Consider the following 26,905-nt stretch of genomic DNA (forward strand, 5'->3'; position numbering starts at 1 on the left):
CCTTAACACATCCCTGCTTCCATCCCTTTCCTTCCCTGCCCTACTTTGACTATGTAGTTGTTGGAACTTCTGCTTTTTTGGGGGAGAAGTAGGAATTCCTCTGGCTCCACCCCCTGATTGCCCTTGTACTACCTTCACTCCCCAGTGTTCAGACAGCAGTAAATCCTGCCAGTTTAGGGGGCCTGGGCTGTGAATGGCATTTCTGAACTGATTAAAGGGGTTGCCACAGGATGAGGTATTGTCTGTCAACCCCTCAAAGGCTAAAACTGCAGACAGTGAAATCTCAAGTTCCCCTTCCCTGACTGATGTTTTATGTTCCAACTGGAGTGCTGAACTAGCCTCAGGTCTTCACCTGCCAAGGCCGCAGCTCAGGCTGCCTAGAGACAACATCATGTCAGGTTTCAGAGGAGCAGCCGTGTTACTCTGTAGCCGCAAAAACAAAAGGAAGACTTGTGGCACCTTAGAGATGAACAGGGCCTTTCCTCTGAGTATTTCACAGCATGTTCCAAACCCCAATACTCATTTAGCCTCTCAACAGTCTGGCCAGGCGAACGGGTATTAGAACGAACACATGGCACAGTTAGTGGTGAAGGGCAGCATCCGGGTATCCTGACTCCTGGTCATTTCCCCATCACCGTTCATGGCAGAGTGCAGGTCAGAGCCTGGAATTCAGGGCTCAGCTACTAAGCGTAGGGTGGGGCTGGTTTCCAGGGGTTTCCTTTTCAGAATGTATTTGCTTGTAAAATGCTACTTCTGAAAGGAAAGGAGTGAGGCCACTGGGTCTGACCCAAAACCACCTGACCCAAGGAATCACCTCCTCCCCCTTGCCGCCTCCAGTTTCAGCTGGCGGCTCCCTTCCCCCAGCAGTCCCATCCCCTGCTGTTAAACACCTGCCACGTCCCACCCCAGAGGTGGCTGCATTTCAGTGGGGGATGAGAGAAGCTTTTCTGCAGGGGCCCCTGCCCCCCAGCTGTCCCCAGCCCCTCCGGCCCACGCGCCCCCCACAGCTGTCCCCAGCCCCTCCGGCCCACGCGCCCCCCCCCAGCTGTCCCCGGCCCCTCCGGCCCACGCGCCCCCCCCAGCTGGCCCCAGCCCCTCCGGCCCACGCGCCCCCCCCAGCTGGCCCCAGCCCCTCCGGCCCACGCGCCCCCCCGGCCCACGCGCCCCCCCAGCTGTCCCCAGCCCCTCCGACCCACGCGCCCCCCCCAGCTGGCCCCAGCCCCTCCGGCCCACGCGCCCCCCCCCCCAGCTGGCCCCAGCCCCTCCGGCCCACGCGCCCCCCCCCCCAGCTGGCCCCAGCCCCTCCGGCCCACGCGCCCCCCCTCCCCAGCTGGCCCCGGCCCCTCCGGCCCACGCGCCCCCCCCCAGCTGGCCCCGGCCCCTCCGGCCCACGCCCCCCCCAGCTGGCCCCAGCCCCTCCGGCCCACGCCCCCCCCCAGCTGTCCCCGGCCCCTCCGGCCAACGCGCCCCCCCAGCTGTCCCCGGCCCCTCCGACCCACGCGCCCCCCCCCAGCTGGCCCCGGCCCCTCCGACCCACGCGCCCCCCCCCCCAGCTGTCCCCGGCCCCTCCGACCCACGCGCCCCCCCCCAGCTGGCCCCGGCCCCTCCGACCCACGCGCCCCCCCCCCCCAGCTGGCCCCGGCCCCTCCGGCCAACGCGCCCCCCCAGCTGGCCCCAGCCCCTCCGGCCCACGCCCCCCCCCCAGCTGTCCCCGGCCCCTCCGGCCAACGCGCCCCCCCAGCTGGCCCCGGCCCCTCCGACCCACGCGCCCCCCCCCCAGCTGGCCCCGGCCCCTCCGACCCACGCGCCCCCCCCCAGCTGGCCCCGGCCCCTCCGACCCACGCGCCCCCCCCCCAGCTGTCCCCGGCCCCTCCGGCCAACGCGCCCCCCCAGCTGGCCCCGGCCCCTCCGACCCACGCGCCCCCCCCCCAGCTGGCCCCGGCCCCTCCGGCCCACGCGCCTCCTCTCGCCCCCCCCGCTCGCGGGCAGCCGCAGGAGCCTGGTCGGCCGCGGGCGGACGGAGCGGGGCTGGAGGTTCGTTGATTGACACCCCGCAGTGAGCGATGGGTGCGGGTCCCGCTGAGAGGGACCAATCAGAGTCCGGCAGAGGCGAGCCTTGGTCGCCTACTGGCCGGTAGCGGCTGAGGAGGCGGGTGCCGGGCGGCCAGGCGAGCCCGCCCCCTTGGCGCCGATGGGCGGGGCCGGCGGTCTGTCCCGGGCCGCGCAGGCCGGGGCCGCGGCGGGATGGCGAAGAGCCGCGGGGCGAGCGGGCCGGGCGCGCCCGGGAGCCGCGACAGCCTGGCCGGGGCCCCAGGGGCGGCGGGTGCCGGGGACGAGCTGAGCTCGCTGGGCTCCGACTCCGAGGCCAACGGCGGGGAGCGGCGCGTGGACAAGTTCGGCTTCATCGTGGGCAGCCAGAGCGCCGAGGGGCCGTGAGTGCCGGGACCCCCCCCGGGCCGGGCCGGGACCCGCCCCGGGCCCCCCCCGGCCTGTCGGGACCCCCCGCCTGTCGGGGCCCCCCCCGGCCTGTCAGGCCCCCCCGGGCCCCCCCCAGCCCCCCGGCCTGTCGGGCCCCCCCGGGCCCCCGGCCTGTCGGGGCCCCCCCCCCACTCCGGGCCGGGCCCCCCGACAGCCCCCCGGCCTGTCGGGGCCCCCCCCCACTCCGGGCCGGGCCCCCCGACAGCCCCCCGGCCTGTCGGGGCCCCCCCCCACTCCGGGCCGGGCCCCCCGACAGCCCCCCGGCCTGTCGGGGCCCCCCCCACTCCGGGCCGGGCCCCCCGACAGCCCCCCGGCCTGTCGGGGCCCCCCCCACTCCGGGCCGGGCCCCCCGACAGCCCCCCGGCCTGTCGGGGCCCCCCCCACTCCGGGCCGGGCCCCCCGACAGCCCCCCGGCCTGTCGGGGCCCCCCCCCACTCCGGGCCGGGCCCCCCCCCACGCCGGGCTCCCCCACCCCCCCGGCCCGTCGGGGCTCCCCCGGCCCGTCGGGACCCGCCCCGGGCCGGGCCCCCCCACGCCCCCGGCCTGTCGGGCTCCCCCCCAGCCCCCCCCACCCCCCCGGCCTGTCGGGACCCGGGCCGGGCCCCCCCCCCACTCCGGGCCGGGCTCCCTCCCCCCCCGGCCTGTCGGGCCCCCCCACCCCGGCCCCCCCGGGCCTGCCGGGGACCCGGGGCCGAGGGGGCACTGACAGCTTTGTGGAAGGGGGGCGCCGTTGCCGGAGGCAGGGGGCCATGCCCCCCACTTTTCACTTGGCTGTCGTTGGGGGAGGCCTCCGAGGAGCAGCCGTGTCAGGCTGTACCCGCAGAAAGGACAGGAGGACTCGTGGCGCCTTAGAGACGAGCCCATTGACTTGGGCATAAGCTTCCGTGGGCTACAGCCCGCTGCATGGGGGGAGGGGCAGCGTCCCCCCCCCCCCCCGAAGCGTTGGCAGGCGAGGAGCAGCCGCGGAAGAGCCCCCACCCCCAGTTCTGGCACACACACACCCCCCGACCCTCCTCTGCAGACTGCCAAAGGCTGCGGGGCAGTGAGCGCTGGCCCGGGGAGAGACCCCGTTCTGCCCCCCCGGGCGGCCTACACCCTGCTCAGCCTCTGCCCTGGGGAGACTCCTGCGGGGAACGCCTTACTGGACCCCAATAGGACCCGCACGCTGCCCTCAGCATTGTCCTGGGGTGGCTCTGGGTGAGCCTTGCTGCTTCCACACAGGGACCCCAAGCCTGCCTGCACCCCCGAGAAACTCCACTGCATACTGCCTGCATGGCCCTGTGGCCAGCACCCCTCCTGAGCCTGTTCCCCTTTGGTCAGTAGGGAGAAGCCCTCTCCTGGGGGGGTCTGGCTCTGGCCTGGGTTTGGGAAACTGAGGTTCCCTCTGTTCCTGTTCGTGATGGGCAAGGGGGAGGGTGTTACCCCCTCTTGGCAGAGGCAGATGCTGTTGTGGGGGTGTAACTGTGAGGGTTTCTTAGGAAGGGGGTGACCTGTTTGGGGGTGGGGAGCTCATGTCTGACTGGAGGCCATGTAACCCTGGGAAGTGTGAGGGGGGGTAAGTGGCCAGGAGGAAGTTGGGGGGGACGGATGGATGGACATGTAACTGAAGAGTGGGAGGGTGGCTTATATCTGGCAGGGTCTGACCTCGGAAAGGCCTGGGTGCGAGGTTGGCACAGGCTCCAGGGGAAGGGGCTTGGCACCAAGGTTTGTGGGAAGCTTTCTCTGGGTGCAGAGTAACAGCCGTGTTAGTCTGTATTCGCAAAAAGAAAAGGAGTACTTGTGGCACCTTAGAGACTAACCAATTTATTTGAGCATGAGCTTTCGTGAGCTACAGCTCACTTCATCGGATGCATACCATGGAAACTGCAGCAGACTTTATATATACACAGAGAATATGAAACAATACCTCCTCCCACCCCACTGTCCTGCTGGTAATAGCTTATCTAAAGTGATCATCAAGTTGGGCCATTTCCAGCACAAATCCAGGTTTTCTCACCCTCCAACCCCCCCCCACACAAACTCACTCTCCTGCTGGTAATAGCCCATCCAAAGTGACAACTCTCTACACAATGTGCATGATAATCAAGGTGGGCCATTTCCTGCACAAATCCAAGTTCTCTCACCCCCCTCCAAAAACACACACACACACAAACTCACTCTCCTGCTGGCAATAGCCCATCCAAAGTGACCACTCTCCAAGTTTAAATCCAAGTTTAACCAGAACGTCTGGGGGTGGGGGGTTAGGAAAAAACAAGGGGAAATAGGCTACCTTGCATAATGACTTAGCCACTCCCAGTCTCTATTTAAGCCTAAATTAATAGTATCCAATTTGCTCATGCTCAAATAAATTGGTTAGTCTCTAAGGTGCCACAAGTACTCCTTTTCTTTCTCTGGGTGATGAAAGCACATACAAATGTCTGCAAAGAAAAGAGTCTGGAGCACATAACAGGAGATAAGTGAGAGCCAGGGGAATAAACAACCACTTCTGGTATTTGGGGAGGAGTGGAAGAGAGTGAACCCCACCCGTCAGCTTCCTTGCCAGCAGAGTGGAGTCGGGAGCTCCTGCGCTCTGGGTAGCAGAGAGGGTCTGGGCTGTCTTGTTTCTCAAAGATTGTCCTGGCTTTATTGGAGAGGGGGAGGGCTCTCAGGAGTTTGTCTCAAATCAGAGCACAATCCCAGGACCAACTGGGTGCAAACCTGCTAACTTTCCTGCCTTGCTTCATCATATCCTGGACAAGAGGGAGAGTGGGACACAAAAGGTGTGTGGGGCAGACAGCCCTTGGTTGCCATGATCACAGCTTCACAGCCAGCAAGCTGTTCTTGGCAGCCCTGGCTTATAAAACGGGGAAGTAAAACATCCACGAAGAGTGCATTGGAGGAAGCATTGATCCTATTAACTCTGCAGTGTGCATCTGCAGAGTTTTTCTAGATACCGTACTACAGTGTCTGTACTTTGAGCACGTGTCTCCAATCTATGGCATCACGTCCCCGAGCAGGAAGGGGACAGCCCTTCTGCACAGTTCAGCTGCTCTTGGATGATTATTTGCTTCTAAGCACATTGTTTCTAGAAAAGAGACTGATGAACTGAAGGGAGTTTGGGAAGCACCAAATAAAAGATCAGGGGGCTGAATGAGCTTGGCTGATTGCCCAGAGGAAGGGGTGGAATCCCCAGCTGTTGGGATGTTTTAAAACTAGACTGGACAAAGCACTAACTTGTGGGGAAACATGCTGTAGGGATGAATCCGACACTGGTCTTGTGGTGGTGTAATAGGTGCTTTCAATCCCAGCACCCAGATGGGAGATGGAAAGAGGCTGATTGTGGGTACCTGATTTGAGCTCTGTACTGGAGAGTTTGAGTGATCAGAGCGAGGCCCCTGCAGTTCTACTATGCAGCCCCCCCTTAGTCCTCTAATGTAGAGCTTGAATCAAGCCTGACAGTCATGCACTAAGGCAAGCAGTCTACGTGAGCTGTACCTTGTATCGATGCAGCCCCTCATTCAGGGGAAATTCAGTGCAACTCCCAGTCTATGGGAGCCTCCCAGGACCTGCCTTGGGAGAGAGCATGCCTAACACACAGATGCCGTGAAACCAGCCTGTTGTGGCCCCCATGCTGTGTACTTAGAAGTTGTATGTTAGGGGCACTACCTTTAGGGGGTCTGGAGTTGGCTTGTACTTGGCCTTTCAGGGCAGCTCTTTCAGTCAAAGGATCCTGCTCAGAAAGGATGCAAGTCACTTCCTCTGTCTTGGAGCTGGCACTCCTGCATGGATAGTTGCACTGTGAGGGTCAGTTCCTACCCACAACATCTTGGCAGTGGTTTCCTGAGAATCCCTCTACTAGCGTTTCCTTGGCTATGTTCCTTACTACTTGGGTCTGGGTAACTAGCTGCTTTACTTGCCTTAAAAGGACTGAGTAGATCGCTCCATCTTGCTGAAGGAGCCCACATGTTACCCTGCTGTTTTCCAGGAGGGGACAGTCTCTCATTTCTGACATAGCAGAAATAACTAATAATACTTTGCCCTTTTGTAGCACCTTTCACCTACTCTGCAAACACGACTGGCGCCTTGACACTCCTATAGGGCTGGTAGAATCACATGCATCACATGAGCAGTGTTTTGCCAGCTCTTGTGACACTTGGTGTTTTTCTTAAATCCCCTGCTTCTGGGGTCAGGTGATCACCTGAGAATCTCAGCTTTTGTGTTTTTTTTAAAAGTCTCTAGGCCAGGGGGTCTCAAACTCAATTTATCTTAGGGCCAGTGCCAGTCCTCAAATCCTCCCAGCAAGCCAATAATGTCACTCAAGCTGCCCAGAACCCACCCAACCCCCCTCCGTCTCCCACCTGTCTAAGGTTCTGGGAGGGAGTTTGGGTGGGGGAGGTGGTCTGGGGTAGGGGATTGGGGTGCAGGCTCTGGGAGGGAGTTTGGGTGCAGAAGGGGTGAGAGGTTGGGCTCTGGGAGGGAGTCTGGGGTGCGAGCTCTGGGAGGGAGTTTGGGTGCTGGGTGCAGGCTCTGGGGTGGGGGTGCAGGCTCTAGAAGGGGAGGAGGGGGGACGGGTGCAGGGTCTGGGAGGGAGTTTAGGAGCGGGAGGGTGTGTGTGGGAAGGGGGTGCAGGCTCTGGGAGGGGTTGGGGGATGCAGCGCTTACCTAGGGCTCCAAGGCCAGGGGGGAGTCTCCGTATGCTACTGCTCCCAGGCACCGTCCCCGCAGCTTCCCATTGGCAACGGGTGCTCGGGGCGGGGGCAGCGCACAGAAACACAGCCCTGCCCCAGGGCTGCAAGGAGGGGCTAGCAGCCAGTGGAGCGAGCAGTGGGGGCATCAGGTGGGGCCAAGGGAGAGACCTGGCCCCAAAACTGCTGGAGCCCCATGGGCCAAACTGAGGAGTTTTGTGAGCCGCAGATGGCCTGCGGCCGCGAGTTGACACCTCTGCTCTAGGCTTTGTGGTTGCGGGGAAGCTTCAAAAGCAGAAGACACAAAAACCCCACAAATGTGCTATTTTTAAAATCTCCTGACTTTTGAGTGCTTAAGGCTGGCAGTGCTGCACGAGGGGTGTGGAGAGCTAGGGCATAGACATTGTGTCTTGCCTGAAGTCACACAAGTGAGTCAGTAGGAGTCGGGAGTTAGAATCCAGGTCCCTGAATGCTTTCTCTGATGCAGTGGGGTCGTGTCACTAATGTCCTTTAACAAAGACTGAAAGATATTGCGTCCGGCGTTTTGTAGGGGTGTGTGGATGCAGTTGGGCTAGCTGGGAGAGTACACAGCTGTGCACTGACTTCTAGGAATCGATAGCTCAGTCACCCGTTGGCTCACTCACTGCCAGTGCCATCCAGTGGATTGATGTTTAACGTTTATGGTCAACATGTAAAGCATCCAGGAGGCTCTGCCTTTCCTGAAGGCTGGCTGCTGTTGCTGGCTGGCATAAGGATGTAACACGGTGGCCCCTGTGGTGTGATGGAGTGAGCTTTAGGGTGGTGGTAACCACACCTCAACTGAATTTTTAGATCTAGCAATGTTGTGCTTGTCTTTGCACCTGATAATGCTTTGCCCAGTTCTGTCAGTCTGAGGAATTCCAAGCCTCTTTATAAACACTATCCAACTTTACTCTTAGGACAGATTCTTCTGCTGGGCTATCTCGGGGCCTCTTCTTCTGCCCCTCTACCCCCACGAACATGATACAGTTCTGTGGTGACCTAGAATCCTATTTTCGACATCTCCGGCTCAAGGCCTCTTTCCAACACACCTCTGAACAACATACTAACCTACAGAGACCTTGCTACCAAGACTACAAAAAGAAGGATTCTGGGTGGACTCCTCCTGAAGGTTGAAACAGCAGACTGGACTTCTACATAGAGTGCTTCCGCTGACGTGCACGGGCTGAAATTGTGGAAAAGCAGCATCACTTGCCCCATAACCTCTGAGGCTGTGGATGGCAGAACACAATGCCATCCACAGCCTCAGAAACAACTCTGACATCAAAAAGGCTGACAAAGGATGTGCCATCATCATCATGAATAGGTCAGAATATGAACAGGAGGCTGCTAGACAGCTCTCCAGCACCACTTTCTACAAGCCATTACCCTCTGATCCCACTGAGGGTTACCAAAAGAAACTACACCATTTGCTCAAGAAACTCCCTGAAAAAGCACAAGATCAAATCCGCACAGACACACCCCTGGAACCCTGACCTGAGGTATTCTATCTGCTACCCAAGATCCATAAATATGGAAATCCTGGACGCCCCATCATCTCAGGCATTGGCACCCTGACAGCAGGATTGTCTGGCTATGTAGACTCCCTCCTCAGGCCCTGCGCTACGAGCACTCCCAGCTATCTTCAAGACACCACTGACTTCCTGAGGAAACTACAATCCATCGATGACAGGTTTCAGAGTAACAGCCGTGTTAATCTGTATTCGCAAAAAGAAAAGGAGTACTTGTGGCACCTTACAGACTAACCAATTTATTTGAGCATGAGCTTTTGTGAGCTACAGCTCACTTCATCAGAGCTGTAGCTCATGAAAGCTTATGCTCAAATAAATTGGTTAGTCTCTAAGGTGCCACAAGTACTCCTTTTCTTTTTGCGAATCCATCGGTGATCTTCCTGAAAACACCATCCTGGCCACTATGGATGTAGAAGCTGTCTACACCAACATTCCACACAAAGATGGACTACAAGCCATCAAGAACACTATCCCCGATAATGTCACGGCTAACCTGGTGGCTGAACTTTGTGACTTTGTCCTTACCCATAACTACTTCACATTTGGGGACAATGTATACCTTCAAATCAGCGGCACTGCTATGGGTACCCACATGGCCCCACAGTATGCCAACATTTTTATGGCTGACTTAGAACAACGCTTCCTCAGCACTCGTCCCCTAAAGCCCCTACTCTACTTGTGCTACACTGATGACATCTTCATCTGGACCCATGGAAAAGAAGCCCTTGAGAAATTCCACCATGATTTCAACAATTTCCATCCCACCATCAACCTCAGCATGGCCCAGTCCACACAAGAGATCCACTTCCTGGACACTACGGTGCTAATAAGCAAAGGTCACATAAACACCACCCTCTACCGGAAACCTACTGACCGCTATTCCTTCCTACATGCCTCCAGCTTTCACCCAGACCACACCACCCGATCCATTGTCTACTGCCAAGCTCTACGATACAACCGCATTTGCTCCAACCCCTCAGACAAACACCTACAAGATCTCTATCAAGCATTCTTACAACTACAATACCCACCTGCGGAAGTGAAGAAACAGATTGACAGAGCCAGAAGAGTTCCCAGAAGTCACCTACTGCAGGACAGGCCCAACAAAGAAAATAACAGAACACCACTAGCCATCACCTTCAGCCCCCAACTAAAACCCCTCCAATGCATCATCAAGGATCTACAACCTATCCTGAAGGACGACCCATCACTCTCACAGATCTTGGGAGATAGACCAGTCCTTGCTTACAGACCGCCCCCCAACCTGAAGCAAATACTCACCAGCAACCACACAACAGAACCACTAACCCAGGAACCTATCCTTGCAACAAAGCCTGTTGCGAACTGTGCCCACATATCTATTCAGGGGACACCATCTTAGGGCCTAATCACATCAGCCACACTATCAGAGGCTCGTTCACCTGCACATCTACCAAGGTGATATACGCCATCATGTGCCAGCAATGCCCCTCTGCCATGTACATTGGTCAAACTGGACAGTCTCTATGTAAAAGCATAAGTGGACACAAATCAGATGTCAAGAATTATAATGTTCAAAAACCAGTTGGAGAACACTTCAATCTCTCTGGTCACTCAATTACAGACTAAAAGTAGCAATTCTTCAACAAAAAAACTTGAAAAACAGATTCCGCCGAGAGACTGCTTAATTGGAATTAATTTGCAAACTGGATACAATTAACTTAGGCTTGAATAGAGACTGGGAGTGAATGGGTCATTACACAAAGTAAAACTATTTCCCCATGGAATCATGGAGCAGGTCCTCAAGGAATCAATCCTGAAGCACTTACATGAGAGGAAAGTGATCAGGAACAGTCAGCATGGATTCACCAAGGGAAGGTCATGCCTGACTGATCTAATCGCCTTCTAGGATGAGATTACTGGTTCTGTGGATGAAGGGAAAGCAGTGGATGTATTGTTTCTTGACTTTAGCAAAGCTTTTGACACGGTCTCCCACAGTATTCTTGTCAGCAAGTTAAGGAAGTACGGGCTGGATGAATGCACTATAAGGTGGGTAGAAAGTTGGCTAGATTGTCGGGCTCAACGGATAGTGATCAATGGCTCCATGTCTAGCTGGCAGCCAGTATCAAGTGGAGTGCCCCAGGGGTCGGTCCTGGGGCCGGTTTTGTTCAACATCTTCATAAATGATCTGGAGGATGGTGTGAATTGCACTCTCAGCAAAATTGCTGATGATACTAAACTGGGAGGAGTGGTAGATACGCTGGAGGGCAGAGATAGGATACAGAGGGACCTAGACAAATTGGAGGATTGGGCCAAAAGAAATCTGATGAGGTTCAATAAGGATAAGTGCAGGGTCCTGCACTTAGGACGGAAGAACCCAATGCACAGCTACAGACTAGGGACCGAATGGCTAGGCAGCAGTTCTGCGGAAAAGGACCTAGGGGTGACAGTGGACGAGAAGCTGGATATGAGTCAGCAGCGTGCCCTTGTTGCCAAGAAGGCCAATGGCATTTTGGGATGTATAAGTAGGGGCATAGCCAGCAGATCGAGGGACGTGATCGTTCCCCTCTATTCGACATTGGTGAGGCCTCATCTGGAGTACTGTGTCCAGTTTTGGGCCCCGCACTACAAGAAGGATGTGGATAAATTGGAGAGAGTCCAGCGAAGGGCAACAAAAATAATTAGGGGACTGGAACACATGAGTTATGAGGAGAGGCTGAGGGAACTGGGATTGTTTAGTCTGCAGAAGAGAAGAATGAGGGGGGATTTGATAGCTGCTTTCAACTACCTGAGAGGTAGTTCCAGAGAGGATGGTTCTAGACTATTCTCAGTGGTAGAAGAGGACAGGACAAGGAGTAATGGTCTCAAGTTGCAATGGGGGAGGTTTAGGTTGGATATTAGGAAAAACTTTTTCACTAGAAGGGTGGTGAAACACTGGAATGCATTACCTAGGGAGGTGGTAGAATCTCCTTCCTTAGAAGTTTTTAAGGTCAGGCTTGACAAAGCCCTGGCTGGGATGATTTAATTGGGGATTGGTCCTGCTTTGAGCAGGAGGTTGGACTAGATGACCTCCTGAGGTCCCTTCCAACCCTGATATTCTATGATTCTATGTCCCCCCCCCCCCCCCAACTGTTCTTCACACGTTCTTGTCAGCTGCTGGAAATGGCCCACCTTGATCACTACAAAAGGTTTTCTCTCCCCCCCCCCCCCAGCTCTCCTGCTGGTAATAGCTCATCTTAAGTGACAGGTTTCAGAGTAACAGCCGTGTTAGTCTGTATTCACAAAAAGAAAAGGAGTACTTGTGGCACCTTAGAGACTAACCAATTTATTTGAGCATGAGCTTTCGTGAGCTACAGCTCACTTCATCGGATGCATCTGATGAAGTGAGCTGTAGCTCACGAAAGCTCATGCTCAGATATATTGGTTAGTCTCTAAGGTGCCACAAGTACTCCTTTTCTTTCATCTTAAGTGATCACTGTCCTTACAGTGTGTATGGTAACACCCATTGTTTCATGTTTTGTGTATATAAATCTCCTCACTGTATTTTCCACTGAATGCATCCGATGAAGTGAGCTGTAGCTCACGAAAGCTTATGCTCAAATAAATTTGTCTCTAAGATGCCACAAGTCCTCCTTTTCTTTTTGCAAATACAGACTAACATGGCTGCCACTCTGAAACCTTTATAAACACTGATGGACTAAGCCACACGTTGCCCCTGTGAGGTTGTATTCCTTCTGACAACTGTGCAAATGGATGGTTTAACGTGCCCAAGATTACAGAACCAGGCATACATCCTAGGCACCTGACCCCAGACCTGTACTTTAACCATTAGATCCCGTCCTTCCTTGCAAATGATTTAAGGGATATGTGAGACTTAGTGAAGCTTCAGTGGTAGCTCTGTTGTGGCTGGTATTATTGTGCGGACAGTGCTCCCAAGTTGCAATGCAAAGAAGGGCCGAGCCTTGAAAAGATGGAGCGGGAGAAGCTGGGAGATCTTCACAGGCTGTGAAGGAGAAGGCATTCTCGCCCTAGGGGGTGGGACTCTACAGGAACAGAGGAGGTGGCTCCTACATGTGAAGATGGAGCGAGCTCAGGGAGGGTCTTAACAGTAAAGTATAGGCCCTGTGGGAGGAAGCTGAGAATAGAGGAGGCTTCTGTTAAATTTTAAATAATTTCAAGGCCTGAGTGTTCCCCTTCCATCCAGTGATGGCAGCTTCTGGTTACCTTGAGACCTGTTTTGAATTCTGAGCACTAGATGGTTGTGCATTTTTGGCCATAGTGTAATTGGGGAAACTGTCCTATCTTCTGGTTCCCATAGGTGCTCACTTTCTGTGAGGGGAACGGAACATCTGTAGCTGTTGTAAGAGCCAGAGGTTATTTGAAGTGATCCAGAAGAGCTGCAGTAACGGGGAAGCGGACTGTCAGGGCTCCCAACTGCAGAAGAAAGATTCCATGAGCCGGCTCCCTGGCTGAACCCCCCTCCCCCCAACTCCTGCAGCTGATCTACCACTAGGAAGTCTGGCTGCTTAACTCTGACTCGGCTTTCTTTAGGAGCTGCTCAAACTTTGCCCGGCTGAGGGGCAGCAGTGACAGCTTGCTGGGAGCCCAAAGGCTGCACTGAGTTGGTATAGAACAGGCTGGATTCTCTCCTGTTTAGCAGAGATGCACGCCGTATCCCAGCATGCACTGTGACCTCGCTCATGGCGGAGTGTTGCAGGCTGTGGGCCCCACCTCTTGTAGAGATGGAATGGCCCTGACTGGGCTGTAGAACTGTAAGGAATGTGCTCTGTCTCCCCCACTCTAATTGGAATCCGGTTTTGCAGCATGGTTGCTTCCAGAGTTATTTCTATGGCGACACCCAGAGAAAGTGAGCGGGGCCGGGTGTGTTAGCTGTGACCTCATTTGGGGCAGGAGTGGAAACTGCAACATGTTCCTCTAGCTGGCTGCGTAGCTAACTGTGATTGGCACCCTTGTAATTTGTGGGCATGAGATGAGCCGCTAGTAGCCCATTTGTTTTGTGCCGCTGCACCGTTGCTGCTGATGGGGTTGATAGTGGGTCAGCGAGAGGGCCCATCTAGCTTGGCACAGTCAGCAGCTCGGGTGTCTCGTAAGGTTGTTTCACCCCTTTGTGCGAGTTATTCCTTAGAACTCTGAACATGAGTGTAAAGTTCTCTAAAATGCCAGGCAGTGCAGTCTAGTGGGTAGAGCTGGGACCCTCAGGTTCTCGTCCATGTTCTGCCACAGATTCACTGGCTTGTGAAAATCACTGCTGTATGCCTGTTTCCCCATCTGTAAAATGGAGGTATAGGTGTCCTCTTGAACAGTAAAGGCATGCCTAATACCCACACATCAGCCTTGATGTAGTAATGGGGGGGAAAGGTGTCTCATGGCCTTGTTTTTTTTTTTTTTTTTATAGCAGAAGCCCATTCGATCCTTTTCCTCTTGTAAAGGGAATCCTGGTGCAATGCTGCTGTGATTGTGTGCCTGTAGGAGGGTGACAGGTTTCAGAGTAACAGCCGTGTTAGTCTGTATTCGCAAAAAGAAAAGGAGTACTTGTGGCACCTTAGAGACTAACCAATTTATTTGAGCATGAGCTTTCGTGAGCTACAGCTCACTTCATCGGATGCATGCCGTGGAAACTGCAGCAGACATTATATACACTCAGAGATCATGAAACAATACCTCCTCCCACCCCACTCTCCTGCTGGTAATAGCTTATCTAAAGTGATCATCAAGTTGGGCCATTTCCGGCACAAATCCAGGTTTTCTCACCTTCTGCCGCGCCCCCCCCCCCACAAACTCACTCTCCTGCTGGTAATAGCCCATCCAAAGTGACAACTCTCTTCACAATGTGTATGATAATCAAGGTGGGCCATTTCCTGCACAAATCCAGGTTCTCTCACCCCCCCCCCTTTTTTTCCCGGGGACACACACACACACAAACTCACTCTCCTGCTGGCAATAGCTCATCCAAACTGACCACTCTCCAAGTTTAACCAGAACGTCTGTGGGGGGAGTGGGGGTAGGAAAAAACAAGGGGAAATAGGCTACCTTGCATAATGACTTAGCCACTCCCAGTCTCTATTTAAGCCTAAATTAATAGTATCCAATTTGCAAATGAATTCCAATTCAGCAGTTTCTCGCTGGAGTCTGGATTTGAAGTTTTTTTGTTTTAAGATAGCGACCTTCATGTCTGTAATCGCGTGACCAGAGAGATTGAAGTGTTCTCCGACTGGTTTATGAATGTTATAATTCTTGACATCTGATTTGTGTCCATTTATTCTTTTACGTAGAGACTGTCCAGTTTGACCAATGTAAATGGCAGAGGGGCATTGCTGACACATGATGTCATATATCACATTGGTAGATGCGCAGGTGAACGAGCCTCTGATAGTGTGGCTGATGTGATTAGGCCCTATGATGGTGCCCCTGAATAGATATGTGGGCACAGTTGGCAACGGGCTTTGTTGCAAGGATAATTTCCTGGGTTAGCGGTTCTGTTGTGTGGTATGTGGTTGTTGGTGAGTATTTGCTTCAGGTTGCGGGGCTGTCTGTCGGCAAGGACTGGCCTGTCTCCCAAGATTTGTGAGTGTGTTGGGTCATCCTTCAGGATAGGTTGTAGATCCTTAATAATGCGTTGGAGGGATTTTAGTTGGGGGCTGAAGGTGATGGCTAGTGGCGTTCTGTTATTTTCTTTGTTAGGCCTGTCCTGTAGTAGGTGACTTCTGGGAACTCTTCTGGCTCTATCAATCTGTTTCTTCACTTCCGCAGGTGGGTATTGTAGTTGTAAGAATGCTTGATAGAGATCTTGTAGGTGTTTGTCTCTGTCTGAGGGGTTGGAGCAAATGCGGTTGTATCGCAGAGCTTGGCTGTAGACGATGGATCGTGTGGTGTGGTCAGGGTGAAAGCTGGAGGCATGTAGGTAGGAATAGCGGTCAGTAGGTTTCTGGTATAAGGTGGTATTTATGTGACCATTGTTCATTAGCACTGTAGTTTCCAGGAAGTGGATCTCTTGTGTGGACTGGACCAGGCTGAGGTTGATGGTGGGATGGAAGTTGTTTGAAATCATGGTGGAATTCCTCAAGGGCTTCTTTTCCATGGGTCCAGATGATGATGATGTCATCAATATAGTGCAAGTAGAGTAGGGGCTTTAGGGGACGAGAGCTGAGGAAGCGTTGTTCTAAATCAGCCATAAAAATGTTGGCATACTGTGGGGCCATGTGGGTACCTACAGCAGTATACATTGTCCCCTGAAGGTATACATTGTCCTCAAGTGTTAAATAGTTGTGAGTGAGGACAAAGTCACAAAGTTCAGCCACCAGGTTAGCCGTGACATTATCGGGGATAGTGTTCTTGACGGCTTGTAGTCCATCTTTGTGTGGAATGTTGGTGTAGAGGGCTTCTACATCCATAGTGGCCAGGATGGTGTTATCAGGAAGATTACCGATGGATTGAAGTTTCCTCAGGAAGTCAGTGGTGTCTCGAAGATAGCTGGGAGTGCTGGTAGCGTAGGGCCTGAGGAGGGAGTCTACATAACCAGACAATCCTGCTGTCAGGGTGCCAATGCCTGAGATGATGGGGCGCCCAGGATTTCCAGGTTTATGGATCTGGTTAAACTTGGATTTAAACTTGGAGAGTGGTCAGTTTGGATGAGCTATTGCCAGCAGGAGAGAGAGTTAGTGTGTGTGTGTGTCCCCGGGAAAAGGGGGGGGGGGTGAGAGAGCCTGGATTTGTGCTGGAAATGGCCCACCTTGATTACCATGCACATTGTAGGGAGAGTGGTCACTTTGGATGAGCTATTACCAGCAGGAGAGTGAGTTTGTGTGTGTGGTTTTTGGAGGGGGTGAGGGGGTGAGAGAACCTGGATTTGTGCTGGAAATGGCCCAACTTGATGATCACTTTAGATAAGCTATTACCAGCAGGAGAGTGGGGTGGGAGGAGGTATTGTTTCATGATCTCTGTGTGTATATAATGTCTGCTGCAGTTTCCACGGTATGCATCCGATGAAGTGAGCTGTAGCTCACGAAAGCTCATGCCCAAATAAATTGGTTAGTCTCTAAGGTGCCACAAGTACTCCTTTTCTTTTTGCGAATACAGACTAACACGGCTGTTACTCTGAAACCTGTCTTAGGGCTCTTGTGCCTCTCCTGCATCCCCTGCTCATGACTGATGGCATTCTCGCATGCAGTTCCTGTTTCCATACAGGGAGCTTTCTCTGCTTGTGGCATGTCGTTGAATTCCAGTAACTGGTTTCTGTTTCTGTTAATCCGCTTCAGCTAATGCTTTGTTTTCCTGGTCCTTGGCCCTCCCTTTGGCGCAGCCTTGGCCCTGTGTTTCTGACTTGCTGGTCCTGACTTGCTGGGATTGTGGGTGCGAAAGGACTGATGTCAATCCAAAGCTATTTGTGTTAGTTTCCGGGGCTAGGATGCAGTAATCCAAATAGTTGGGAACAACTCACGGGGTCTTTGCTTTTTGAGATGGGGGATATTTGGTCTTCATCGTGTTCTCCCCTTCAGATCCCCGCCTGCAGCCTTTAGGATCTCTGGAGATGCTTCCCACCTATCCTCATGCTGCTCCTTCAGTCAGTGTCTTTTGTGGGGGTGTGAGGGGCTTACTCCTCAGGGAAGGAGCTGCTGCCTCTGCCACATGCTGTGGGAGCAGCAATACAGGACCCTGGGCTGGTGCATGGCAGCATTTTATGGACAGGCTCCTCTGCCATTCCAGCACATCTCGGTGAGAGGGGATTGCCCTAGCTTGTAAAGGGAAGCTTGGCTCTGGGTAGTGTAATCCCTCTTGGAGGCGGGGGGAATCCTTGTGCGGGTGCTGGCATGGAGTCAGGGCAAAGGCTGATTCTTAAACCATCCAACCAACAGCTGCCAGGTCACACTGACCTGTCCCTTCTCATGTGCCCATCCCCATGGAGTCAGGGCTGTGCAAGGACCCTTAGTTCTTTCCAGGAACAGAGCTCCCCTCCCCCACAAATGAATGCTTTTTAAGAGAATTCTAATAGAGGTGGCTCACTTCTCCTGTGTGGCTGCCATGTTGCGAAGGGCTGGCAGTGGGGAGCTGGCATTATGCATGGTAAGGAGCACTCGCAGGCAAGTTAGCCCGGGTCAGAGGCTAATGGTTTAGCTGGAGGGGCTCTTCTGTAGGGGGGTTCCAGAGCTGCTGCCCTGTAATCTACGCTTCCCTCCGCTGCATCCATGTGTAGGGTAGCTTCTAGAGCAGAGGGGAGGTGACTTCGCTGGAGGGTGAGGGCTCTCGACAGTCCCTGAACGTCAGCTGGTATCAGAATGGGATGTGTGGGGAACTTTGGGATCCCCAAGGCTGGTGGCTTGGGCAGCATGTGCTATATCCTCCTGATCCAGCAAAATATTGATGCGCATGTGGAATTTTAAACCAGTGGCCCTGTCCCATCGGGGCGGTTCTGCATGGTTCAAGTGCCGTGTGCTGACGTGCTGGTGTTGCGGGGTCAGGTCATGGCCGTGCGGTTGGCCATGGAGAAGCAGACGCAAAGGCAGGAATCCCTGCGTGCGCACAGCTGTGCCAGCCACCTTCGGGGGACACCTGAGCCTCCCGAGGGGCCCAGATCACAGAGCGTTCAGCAGCAGCTACCGAGTCTTCCCTCCCCGCCCACCGTCCTGACCCCGTATGGTGGGTTCCTTCTCATGTTAGATAGATCTGGACCCTGCAACCCCCTTATTTGAGCTTGTTCCAGCTCAACAGACAGGGCCTAACCCCCTGAGCACACTCCTCACCCCTGGACTTCATTGGGTGTTGGGGGGCCAGCTGACCTGGATAGCTGGGCCGAATCCCCAAGTTGGGCCAGGTGGGCTCGAATGGCAGCTGGGAGCAAGGGTCACCTGCCATCTCTGGGGTTGACCCTTCATCTCCCATAGATGCCCCACTTGGATCAGTGATGCCATCTGCTGCTGTTTCAGGGGCCCATCAGCAGGGCCCTGGGCTGGGTCATGGTCACAGCGCCCCCCTCTGGATGGATGGCTGAAGTCGCAGAGCTCATGGGATGAAGCTCTATGCTCACTAGCTGAGCAGAGCTCCCAGCTGTGTGTGGAGTGAGCTGAAACAGCCAAGCTCCCCCGTTGCTGTGCCCCAATGTGGACTGAACAGCCCTTTGTGTACCTCTGAGAGAGGTTAGCCAGTCACCTGGCGCCAAGGGGGAGCGACCCAGGAGATGCTGCACAATGCTTCTTTGTTCTGATAGGCTTGAGGTTGGTTCAGGTTTGCAAAGCAATACAGGGTCTCTGCTGTGCCCGCCCCAGAAGCAGTGCTGATCTGCTGGGGTAGGGAGCTCTACCTGCCTGCTTTGGGCCATATGTCTTCTGGCGGTGTCTTATTGGGTGTGCAGTCAGCATCAGCAAAGAGCAGTGAGGCGCAGGGGTGTTCTGAAGTGGCAGCCTGATTGCAGAGTTTCAAGGGTCTAGCCTTTGCTCTGCCCTGGTCCTCATGCCTGTCTTGCAGAGCTTTTCCAGAGTAGATTTAGTGTTGGTGAAAGGTGCTACACTGAATGGCTGTTTATCCCTCTGTGCTGTCCCCCATAACGGGGAATTTAGTCTTGTTGCTTGTATTCCAGTAGCACCTAGGGCACCCCCCAAGATCAGGACCACATTGTGCTTGGCGCTGTACATACCCAATGCAAGACACAGCCCCTGCCCCAGAGAGCTTGTGGAGCCAAAGGGAAGGGTGGAGAAGGGGGCCAGTATGTTTCCTAGCTTGCAGTTGGGGAAGCAACGTGGAGCGATGACTTGTCCCAGCTCATGCAAAGCAAAGAATTGAACCCAGTCCCCGGAGTCCCCGTCTGGGCCCTAGGCTGTCCTTCCACCTGCTCCTTCCTAGTCTCTGCTGAGCCTGCCAACTCATGGTTGTGGGAGGGATGCCTTGTGACTCCTCTCACTAGGAACTGGACTGAGATGCCACAAAACTCACTTCATGCAGGCTGCCAAACAACCATCAGATGGCAACGATTTCCAGCCTGTGCTGTCTTGGGCCCAGCGGGCTAGAGCACAGGCTCTGTATCCAGTGACCAATCCCCAGCACCTCCCGCTCCTTGACTCCTCTCTCCTGCAGAAAGCCTGGCGTGCGCTCAGCGTGGCACTGGCATGCTCTTCACAGGCCTGTTGCGTAGTGGTACTAGGCACTTGGAGGAGCGTGCCATAATGCAGCCTTCCAAACATCTGACCGAAGGTGAGACAGCTAATCCCATTAACTACCTGGCAGAAGGGAGCAGCTACTGGGCTTGGGGGAGGGTGGGGGGGAGAGACAGAGAATAAGGGAGCATCCTGTGCAGCTCTGTGTGTGTGTGTGTGGTGGGGGGGGCTTGTTTTGTTCAAGGGAAGCAGAGTTTTGGAATAAGTTTGCATAATTATTTTAAAACCATGACTTTGGCCTGGAATGACCTTCCCTGTTGTTGTCTGACGCTGTGGCATGGGAGGCTGCAGAGGGGAGCTGCTTGGGCTGTGGGTTTCAGGAGAGGGTTCGGGTGCTCTTTCTCCCTGCTGACCTAGTAGAACATATCCTGCTCCTCTGAAGGGAGCCCTGGGCCCATGCTCCTTGCCAGCTGGAGTCACAGCAGCTGACCCCTCTCTAAGAGCTGTAGACTATGGGTATGTGTCACTGCAATTAGATGCCAGCGTATTGCCTGTGATAACTGACTCAGGCTTGCGGGGTGGGCTGGTGGGCCTGTTTAATTGCAGTTCTGGGACCCCTCCACTTCACAGGGTCCTGGAGTCTGGCCTCAGCCTGAACATCTGCACCATGATTAAACAGCCCCTTAGCCAGAGTCAGCTGGCATGAGCCACTCGCTGGTTTTGAACTGCCCTGGTGGCCTGGAGAGCTGAATCCTGCAGGTGTGGGGCAGACCGCCCACGAGGAACCAGCCTTGTTGGCCTCTGGGGCTGTAGACTAACAAGTGCTGCTTGCCAGGGTAACTGCCTCTGAGCTGTGCCAGTGAATGAAGTCCATTGCCCAAGGCAGCTGCAGCGTGAGTTGGTATCAGCTCACTGGAGCGCTAGGGGCTGAAGTGTCCTCCTGTCCCTGCGGCTTCTCTGCTGTGGCTGCGTTACTTTCCTGCCATGGGGACCCATGTGGTGTGGGGAGGAGGTGATGTGCCCCTGCGTGCACAGAGTGAGGGCTGGTGACAGCGGCTGGCTCGCTGGGTCACCCTGCACAGACAGCTCTGACCACAGGGTGGTGGGCAGTTAACCATGCGCCATGTACTAAGAAACCACCCTCTGTCTCCCTGTGACAGAGGTGCTGACGTGGTCCCCATATGCCCTACTTCCCCAGTTACCTCTTCTGCATGGGACCCTTCCAGCCCCCAGCTCACTCGAGCATTGGAGTCGCCTTTTCGGGGACAGCCTTGCCCAGCCTCCCTTCCAGGAGCTGGCTGGCCGGCCAGCCAGCCAGCATCTCCCCTTTGGGGGCAGTCCTGCTTCCTGACCCTGGTACCCAGTAACGCCTCCACTGGCTCCCATGGCGCTGCCTGCTGGACGCGTGTGCCCTTGTCCTGTGCCCCGGGGCCCGGTGAGGAGGCTTGGAGGCCCCAAGCAGGCCTGTGGGTAGGGAGGGCTAGCTCAGCTAGTGCGGGCTTTGTCTCTCCCCATGTGGTGGGAGCTGAACACAGGTGATGAAGAGCCCAAAGGGTCCAGCCAAGCCCTCCTGCTCCCCAATCACTCCCCAAGCTGCTGGCTGTGCGCTCCGGGCATGTGAAATCAGTGGAGGGGAGTGGGCCAGTTGGCGGCTGCCTCTTCAGCTTGTTGACATGCGACTGGACCAAACTGAAACCCCCACTCCTGGAGTTGCTGCAGCACTGAGTCCCTCTGCTGGGAGGACGGGCCCTTGGAAAGCTGGTGGGTCTGGTGTCAGTCGGATCGGGCCGGGGTCATTTGGGAGCAAGGCCTGGCCATCATCCCATGGGCTGCACCAAACTTCCTGCTGTGCTCTGTGCTATGCCTGGTGCACCTGCTCTGTGGGAGCTGTGTTGGGGGAGAGCTGGAGTCAAATCGCTCCAGTATTGGCAAAGCCAGTAAATGCGGAGCCAGGACCTGTGCGGCCCAAGGCAGAGGCACAGCCTGGTCGTGATGGCTCTGCACTGAAAGCAGAAGTGAGGGTGTGACTGCGACTGTGGTATATCTGGTTCTTGCAGAAGGTTAATGGGGGACATGCTTATTCCACACGTCCTGTGACTATAGCTGTTCGCTCTGCGCAGTGACCAAACTGCCCCCCTTCTGCCTGAGCTTGTGTAGTACAATGGCTAAATCAGATCTGGGCTAAACTCAGACTGTGCTGGTTTGAGGTTTCGAGTATCTGCTTTGTAGCTCAGCGCTATTGGGGTGACATGGGCACTAGCATTCCAAGGTTCAGCACCACACCGTATCGCTTGCAGGAAGCCGTGTACAGTAATACCCGGGGGTGGGGGAAGGCTGTGTTACAGGCTGTCACTTTCCTGATGTGTATTAAAAATCTCCCCCAGGGTATCTGAATCGAGTTTCTCATGACATGCTGCTTGTTCCCAGCCCAGCGCCTGCTGGGCTCCATCTTTCCTGGGTTGGCGGAGGTGCGCACAGCTGTTTAAAGGCTGGTGCACGAGTGGCAAGGAGCCTGTGTGAAAGGCCTGTCTCCCTTCTACTGCAGGTGCCATCCAAGTTGCATGTGGATTACTCCTGTGGGCACAGCACAGGCTATTCCTGGATGCAGGATCTAACTCAATTTCTTGCCCCTCTGTGCAGTGGGTTGGTGCCAATTCTTTAGCTTCCCTAGTTCAGGGCTTGTGCTGTGCTGAGGGATAGTATCTGTGTTGTGCTGGCAGGCTGGTCTCCTTTGGACAGGAGCTGGCCTCGGAGGAAGAGGGCTCTGGCTTTGTTTTACGCCCAGTAAAAGTCTTAATGGAGTGGAGATAGTAAAACTGCTGCCAAGTTCAGGAGCTCTCAAGTCCATCCTGTCCCGAGCGCGTCCTTCTGAGCCAGGGCTGATCTGCCGTTGGATCCCCAGGCCTGAGCCCAGGTGTTCCTGTTGCTCTGTAGGACAGTCTGGGGCTGATGGGAGGTAGATCTCTGCCAGACCTGGACCCTGGCTTTGAATCATCCCCTTGGCAGTACTTGAAGCTGTTAAAAGGGGGTTGGAGCGATGTCTGGTAGCTGGCTTTGACTCCAGCCCAGGCTCTCAAAATCCATCCCCCAAATGCAGGGAGCAGAGGCAGTGCAGAAAATGACTGGTAGGAATTGCAGAGGAGCTGGAAGGCCTCCTGGGCTGCCGAGGTCAGGATCAGGCTAGTGGATACCCGTGAGTAATGCCCAGCTCTGGTAGACATGCATGTGCTTACTTGGATCCAACTAGTGTGCTAAAACCAGCAATGTGACTACAGCGGTATGGATGATGGCTCAGGCTAACCACCCAATTCCAGTCCCTATTGGATGGCTAGCCTGGGCCACCATGGCCACACTGCTGGTTTTAGAACATGGGCACAATCAAAACTAGTGCATATTCCTCTAGCTGCCCTGGTAATTGCATCTCCCTGTTGCAGTGTAGGTGCACCCTAAGAAACTGGTGCTGCCAGTCGTCACTGACAGCCTCTGTCTGTCTGTCTGCTAGCGCAGCACCCTGCCCTGTCTTGTTCTTCAGAGCTCTGAAGAATGCTCCTGCCCAGCAGAGCAGGGCAAGGGCTGCTGCCTGTTTCTGTGGGCAGAGTGGCCCACTTGCTCCAGGGTTCTGGAGTAGCTTGATGGCGCCTGTATCCTGTTCTTTCTCCTGCTTCTGTCTAAGGAACCAGATACTAACTTACATTGCTGCTGTTAAAGGTTTAGTATTTGGGGCCTAATCAGGCCTGGGCCCCCATTGTGTTAGCTTCTGTCCAGACTATCCAGACACAGTGCCTGCCTTGCTTAGCTTACAATCTGACAAGTGGCAGCTGTTCAGTGTCTGACAGGCAGAGACGTGGGGAGCTGGCTGCGGGTGGGTCAGGAAGGGTGAAAGGAGAGGAATGGGCAGGCCAGGCTGGTGTCATTGCTAGTGCAGTGGAGGTGGGGGTTGGCAAGATGCAAGGCTAGGGAGAGAAGGGGCACTTGGGAGGGTTCTCGAAGATGGGACCAAGGCGCTGGCATCTCCGGTGGTGAAATGGTGGGAGCCAGTGGAGGTGGCAGAGCAGCGGGCCGGGAAGAGGAATCTGTACGCAGTCTGGAAGAACAAGGTGGAGCGTCGGGGGCTAGGACAGAGCAGCCTGGATTGTAGGAATGCAGCAAGGTATGATGCTGCCTGGATGTGCAAGGAGAATGGTGGGGGGAGTCAAAGCTGAGCCCCGGGTTAGAGGTCTGGGTCACGAGCATGGGGAGTGCAGAGGGTTGTATGCGAGGGGGATTCTCAGCAGGCGCTTCTCCAGACCCCATTGTCCTAGGGAGTCTGGGTGGGTTAGAGCAGCTTCCCGGGTGCTCCGGGGGCTAGGGCACATGGAGCAGGCGCTCTTGGAGGTGAAATCCTTGAAAGGGCTGCAGGCTCCCAGTTCCACTTGCTGTGACTGGAGCGGCTTTGCCCCATGTGACACTGTCTCTTCTCTCCCCTGTCCCCAAGGCTGGAGGAGGTGCCACTAGAGGTTCTGAGGCAGAGGGAGTCCAAGTGGCTGGACATGCTCAATAACTGGGACAAATGGATGGCCAAGAAGCATAAGAAGGTAAGTGCACCCGAGAGCTCCAGTGCTCTTCTCCCAGCTGTCCCGTAACCCTGGCTCTGGTAGTTCTCGCTCTGGGGTGTTGGGATCCAGAGGGTCTGCGTAAATGCCCCCTGGGCTGGCGGTTTCCTTCCTTGGTGTGAGTTCCCTCTCCGGATGTCTCAGCTGTGCTCATCCAAGCAGGGTGCTCAGAGGTGTGAGCAGAGGACTGATCATGGGCTGACTCATCCTGGGAGTTGGGTTGGGAGCTTTTCTGATAGGCCTCTCTCATCCAGTGTGAGAACCGCGGGGTTGGGTGGTGCCCTCTTCTGCCTTTCTGGGAGCTGTTTGGCTTTAGCTGCTGCAGCGTGGCAGCTTTGCCTTAGCAGCCTCCTGTTCCCCCACTGGGAGGTGCCCTAATGTGAAGGGGAGAGGGGCCTGGCCCGCTTCGTTCCCATCTCCCCAGGGTCTTCAAAGGCAGTGTCCCATGTTCAGACATCAGCTCTGGGGAGCTGAGCCACAGCCCAGTCTTAGCATGGGGAGAGGGGTGCTTAAAGGTTAGAAGCAAAATTTCTTCTGAGTCTAACACCTGACTTAACCCTGAATGCTTGAAATCCACGTTTCCTCATTGATGCTGCTTGCTCTGCTGCGTGGTCTGCTCAGACAATGTCAATGTGCTGGTCAGTTTCACCTCTGGCTCTTTGTTCCCTACGCCTGTGCTGAAGTGTTTGCATTGCAAGTACGGAGCAAGGGGAACTCAAACGGCGTTTTCATTGGCACCTTTCATTTCATTGGCATCATGGGAATCTCAAACTCCTAGTTTTTGTCTGTAACTTTTCCTTTTTGGACCTGAATGGACATTGCTAAGGGCTTGGCGGCAGTATAGCCACTTGCTGGCTGAACCCCTCCGAGGAGCCATTTCCTCTTGTGCCAGGGTCTGTTTTGTCATTACTGGGAGGGGATTGAACTTTTTAAAAATGAAGAACAGAACTGCAGAGCTCAGTGCAGTGTCTTAGCTAGGTCTGTGTTTGTATTGCTGCAGTGCCCAAAGGCTCAGGGACCATTGGAGCCCATTGAGCAGCATCGGGCTCCAATGCGGACTGGCACTCTGCCCTGAAGTTAGATTCCTATGTCCTCTCTATTTAGGTCAGTGAGATTTCCCATAGATTTCCAATCTGCATCCATCCCTGTCGCTGGGATCTGAGAGATGGGCCCTGCTGTTACTCGTGGGCCCTTGGTACGGGGCAAACAAGGTTCTTGCTCTTCTTTTGCCCCTTGGCAGATTTGTCTGGAGTGCAGAGCCCACCTGGCTCCCACTTGTTTCTCTGTTACCGTCCCTAAAAAAACCAAATGCAGCTGAGGATGCTTCTAGTAGCATCTTTCCTAACTCTTGTGCTGTTTCTTTGAGCAGAGCAATCACTCATTTTACTGCTTGACTCAAGTCCACAGAGCTCCCAGGAGAAGGCGGATGAGCAGGCCAGGCAAGCTCCTGGGCAATCAAACTGCTTTTGCCAAGGCCTCTTGCTAGTAACGCCGGCTCCAGCCTTGCAGTGGTGCCCCACCTGCATGCTCGCAAGCCTGAGAGACTTCCTCCTTGCAGCTAGGACTGATCCCTGCACAGATCTCTGCAGTACTGCACCCAGGGTCTGACTGAAAGTGCCGAGCAGCCTCCTAGTGCTGCACTTGGGGGCTGAGTGTCCAGGGCTAGCTGTCAGGAGCAGAAGAGTCCCAGCTTGCTTCCAGGCTGGGAGTGATTTTTTTGGCAGGACCACAGCTGTCCAGTCTGTGCAAGGCTCTTTTGGGTTAACTCCCTTCATGCAGACCTCCCTACCTTGAAGCATCAAGACTGAACGTCTCTTATCTTTAGCTGCTGATGTCAATGGTCCCTTATCCTGGCCTGTTGAAATCCAGCTGTGAGCATGCTATGCTGTGTGTGCCTTGGGCTTCAGCATTCCTTTTTAGTGTCACCTCATTCTCACCTTGTGGGACTGGTTAAAGGGAAACATGATCACGCACTGCACATGTGCATCTGTGGTAAGGGTCCCCTCAAACCTCCCCAGCCTCACTGATCAGCTCGGGCATTGTACGTGAGCCATTCATGCATCTTTTCACTGCCTTCCTGTGCACGTTTTCAGGGTGGGACAGCCTGAAATGGACAAGTCCTAATGGAAAGCGAGTCCCATTGCTTTAGTCCAAAGCCTGCCCTCCCTTCTCGTTCCAGATCTTTCTGCTGCATTTGGAGAAAACAGGCTGCTTAGTCTCTACACTATTCCCAAGCACCAAACTCTCCAAATCCTCTTCCCTTTTGGGGCTGGGCAAAGGCAGTTGCACAGACAGGTCTGAACTGAGCTCCCATTCCTTGCTTCTGCCTGACCTGTCCGTTCCACTGTTCCTCTGTACAGAGCAATGCAGGAAAGGGGAACTTCTAATGCTAGTGCCAGGAGACGATTGAATGGAGCCAGAGCATGAAGCCAACAGCCAGGCTCAGCATTTATGGCTCTGCCACAGCCCAGCAGAGTCACATGTCTCCGTGGAGCAAACACTTGTCCAGATCCCATTGCAAAGGGCTGGTAGATGAT

At 54.9% G+C, this 26,905-nt stretch overlaps 1 protein-coding gene across 2 annotated transcripts in view; it reads left to right on the plus strand.

Moving 5' to 3' along the window:
• Positions 1 to 2,206: 2,206 nt before the first annotated feature.
• Positions 2,207 to 26,905, plus strand: part of TBC1D10A (TBC1 domain family member 10A) — a 53,098-nt gene continuing 28,399 nt past the window's right edge. Inside the window, exons 1-2 of one of the 2 annotated variants that reach the window (XM_078848910.1) lie at positions 2,207 to 2,432; positions 24,251 to 24,350. In XM_078848910.1, coding sequence (XP_078705036.1) covers positions 2,245 to 2,432; positions 24,251 to 24,350 — 288 coding nt within the window. In that variant the 5' untranslated portion in view covers positions 2,207 to 2,244. Of the gene's footprint in view, positions 2,433 to 16,880; positions 19,874 to 24,250; positions 24,351 to 26,905 lie in introns of those variants that run through there. The other variant, XM_078848911.1, reaches the window with a different exon arrangement.

Source organism: Lepidochelys kempii, chromosome 15, assembly GCF_965140285.1.
Source record: "Lepidochelys kempii isolate rLepKem1 chromosome 15, rLepKem1.hap1, whole genome shotgun sequence".
Taxonomy (NCBI): Eukaryota; Metazoa; Chordata; order Testudines; family Cheloniidae; genus Lepidochelys; species Lepidochelys kempii.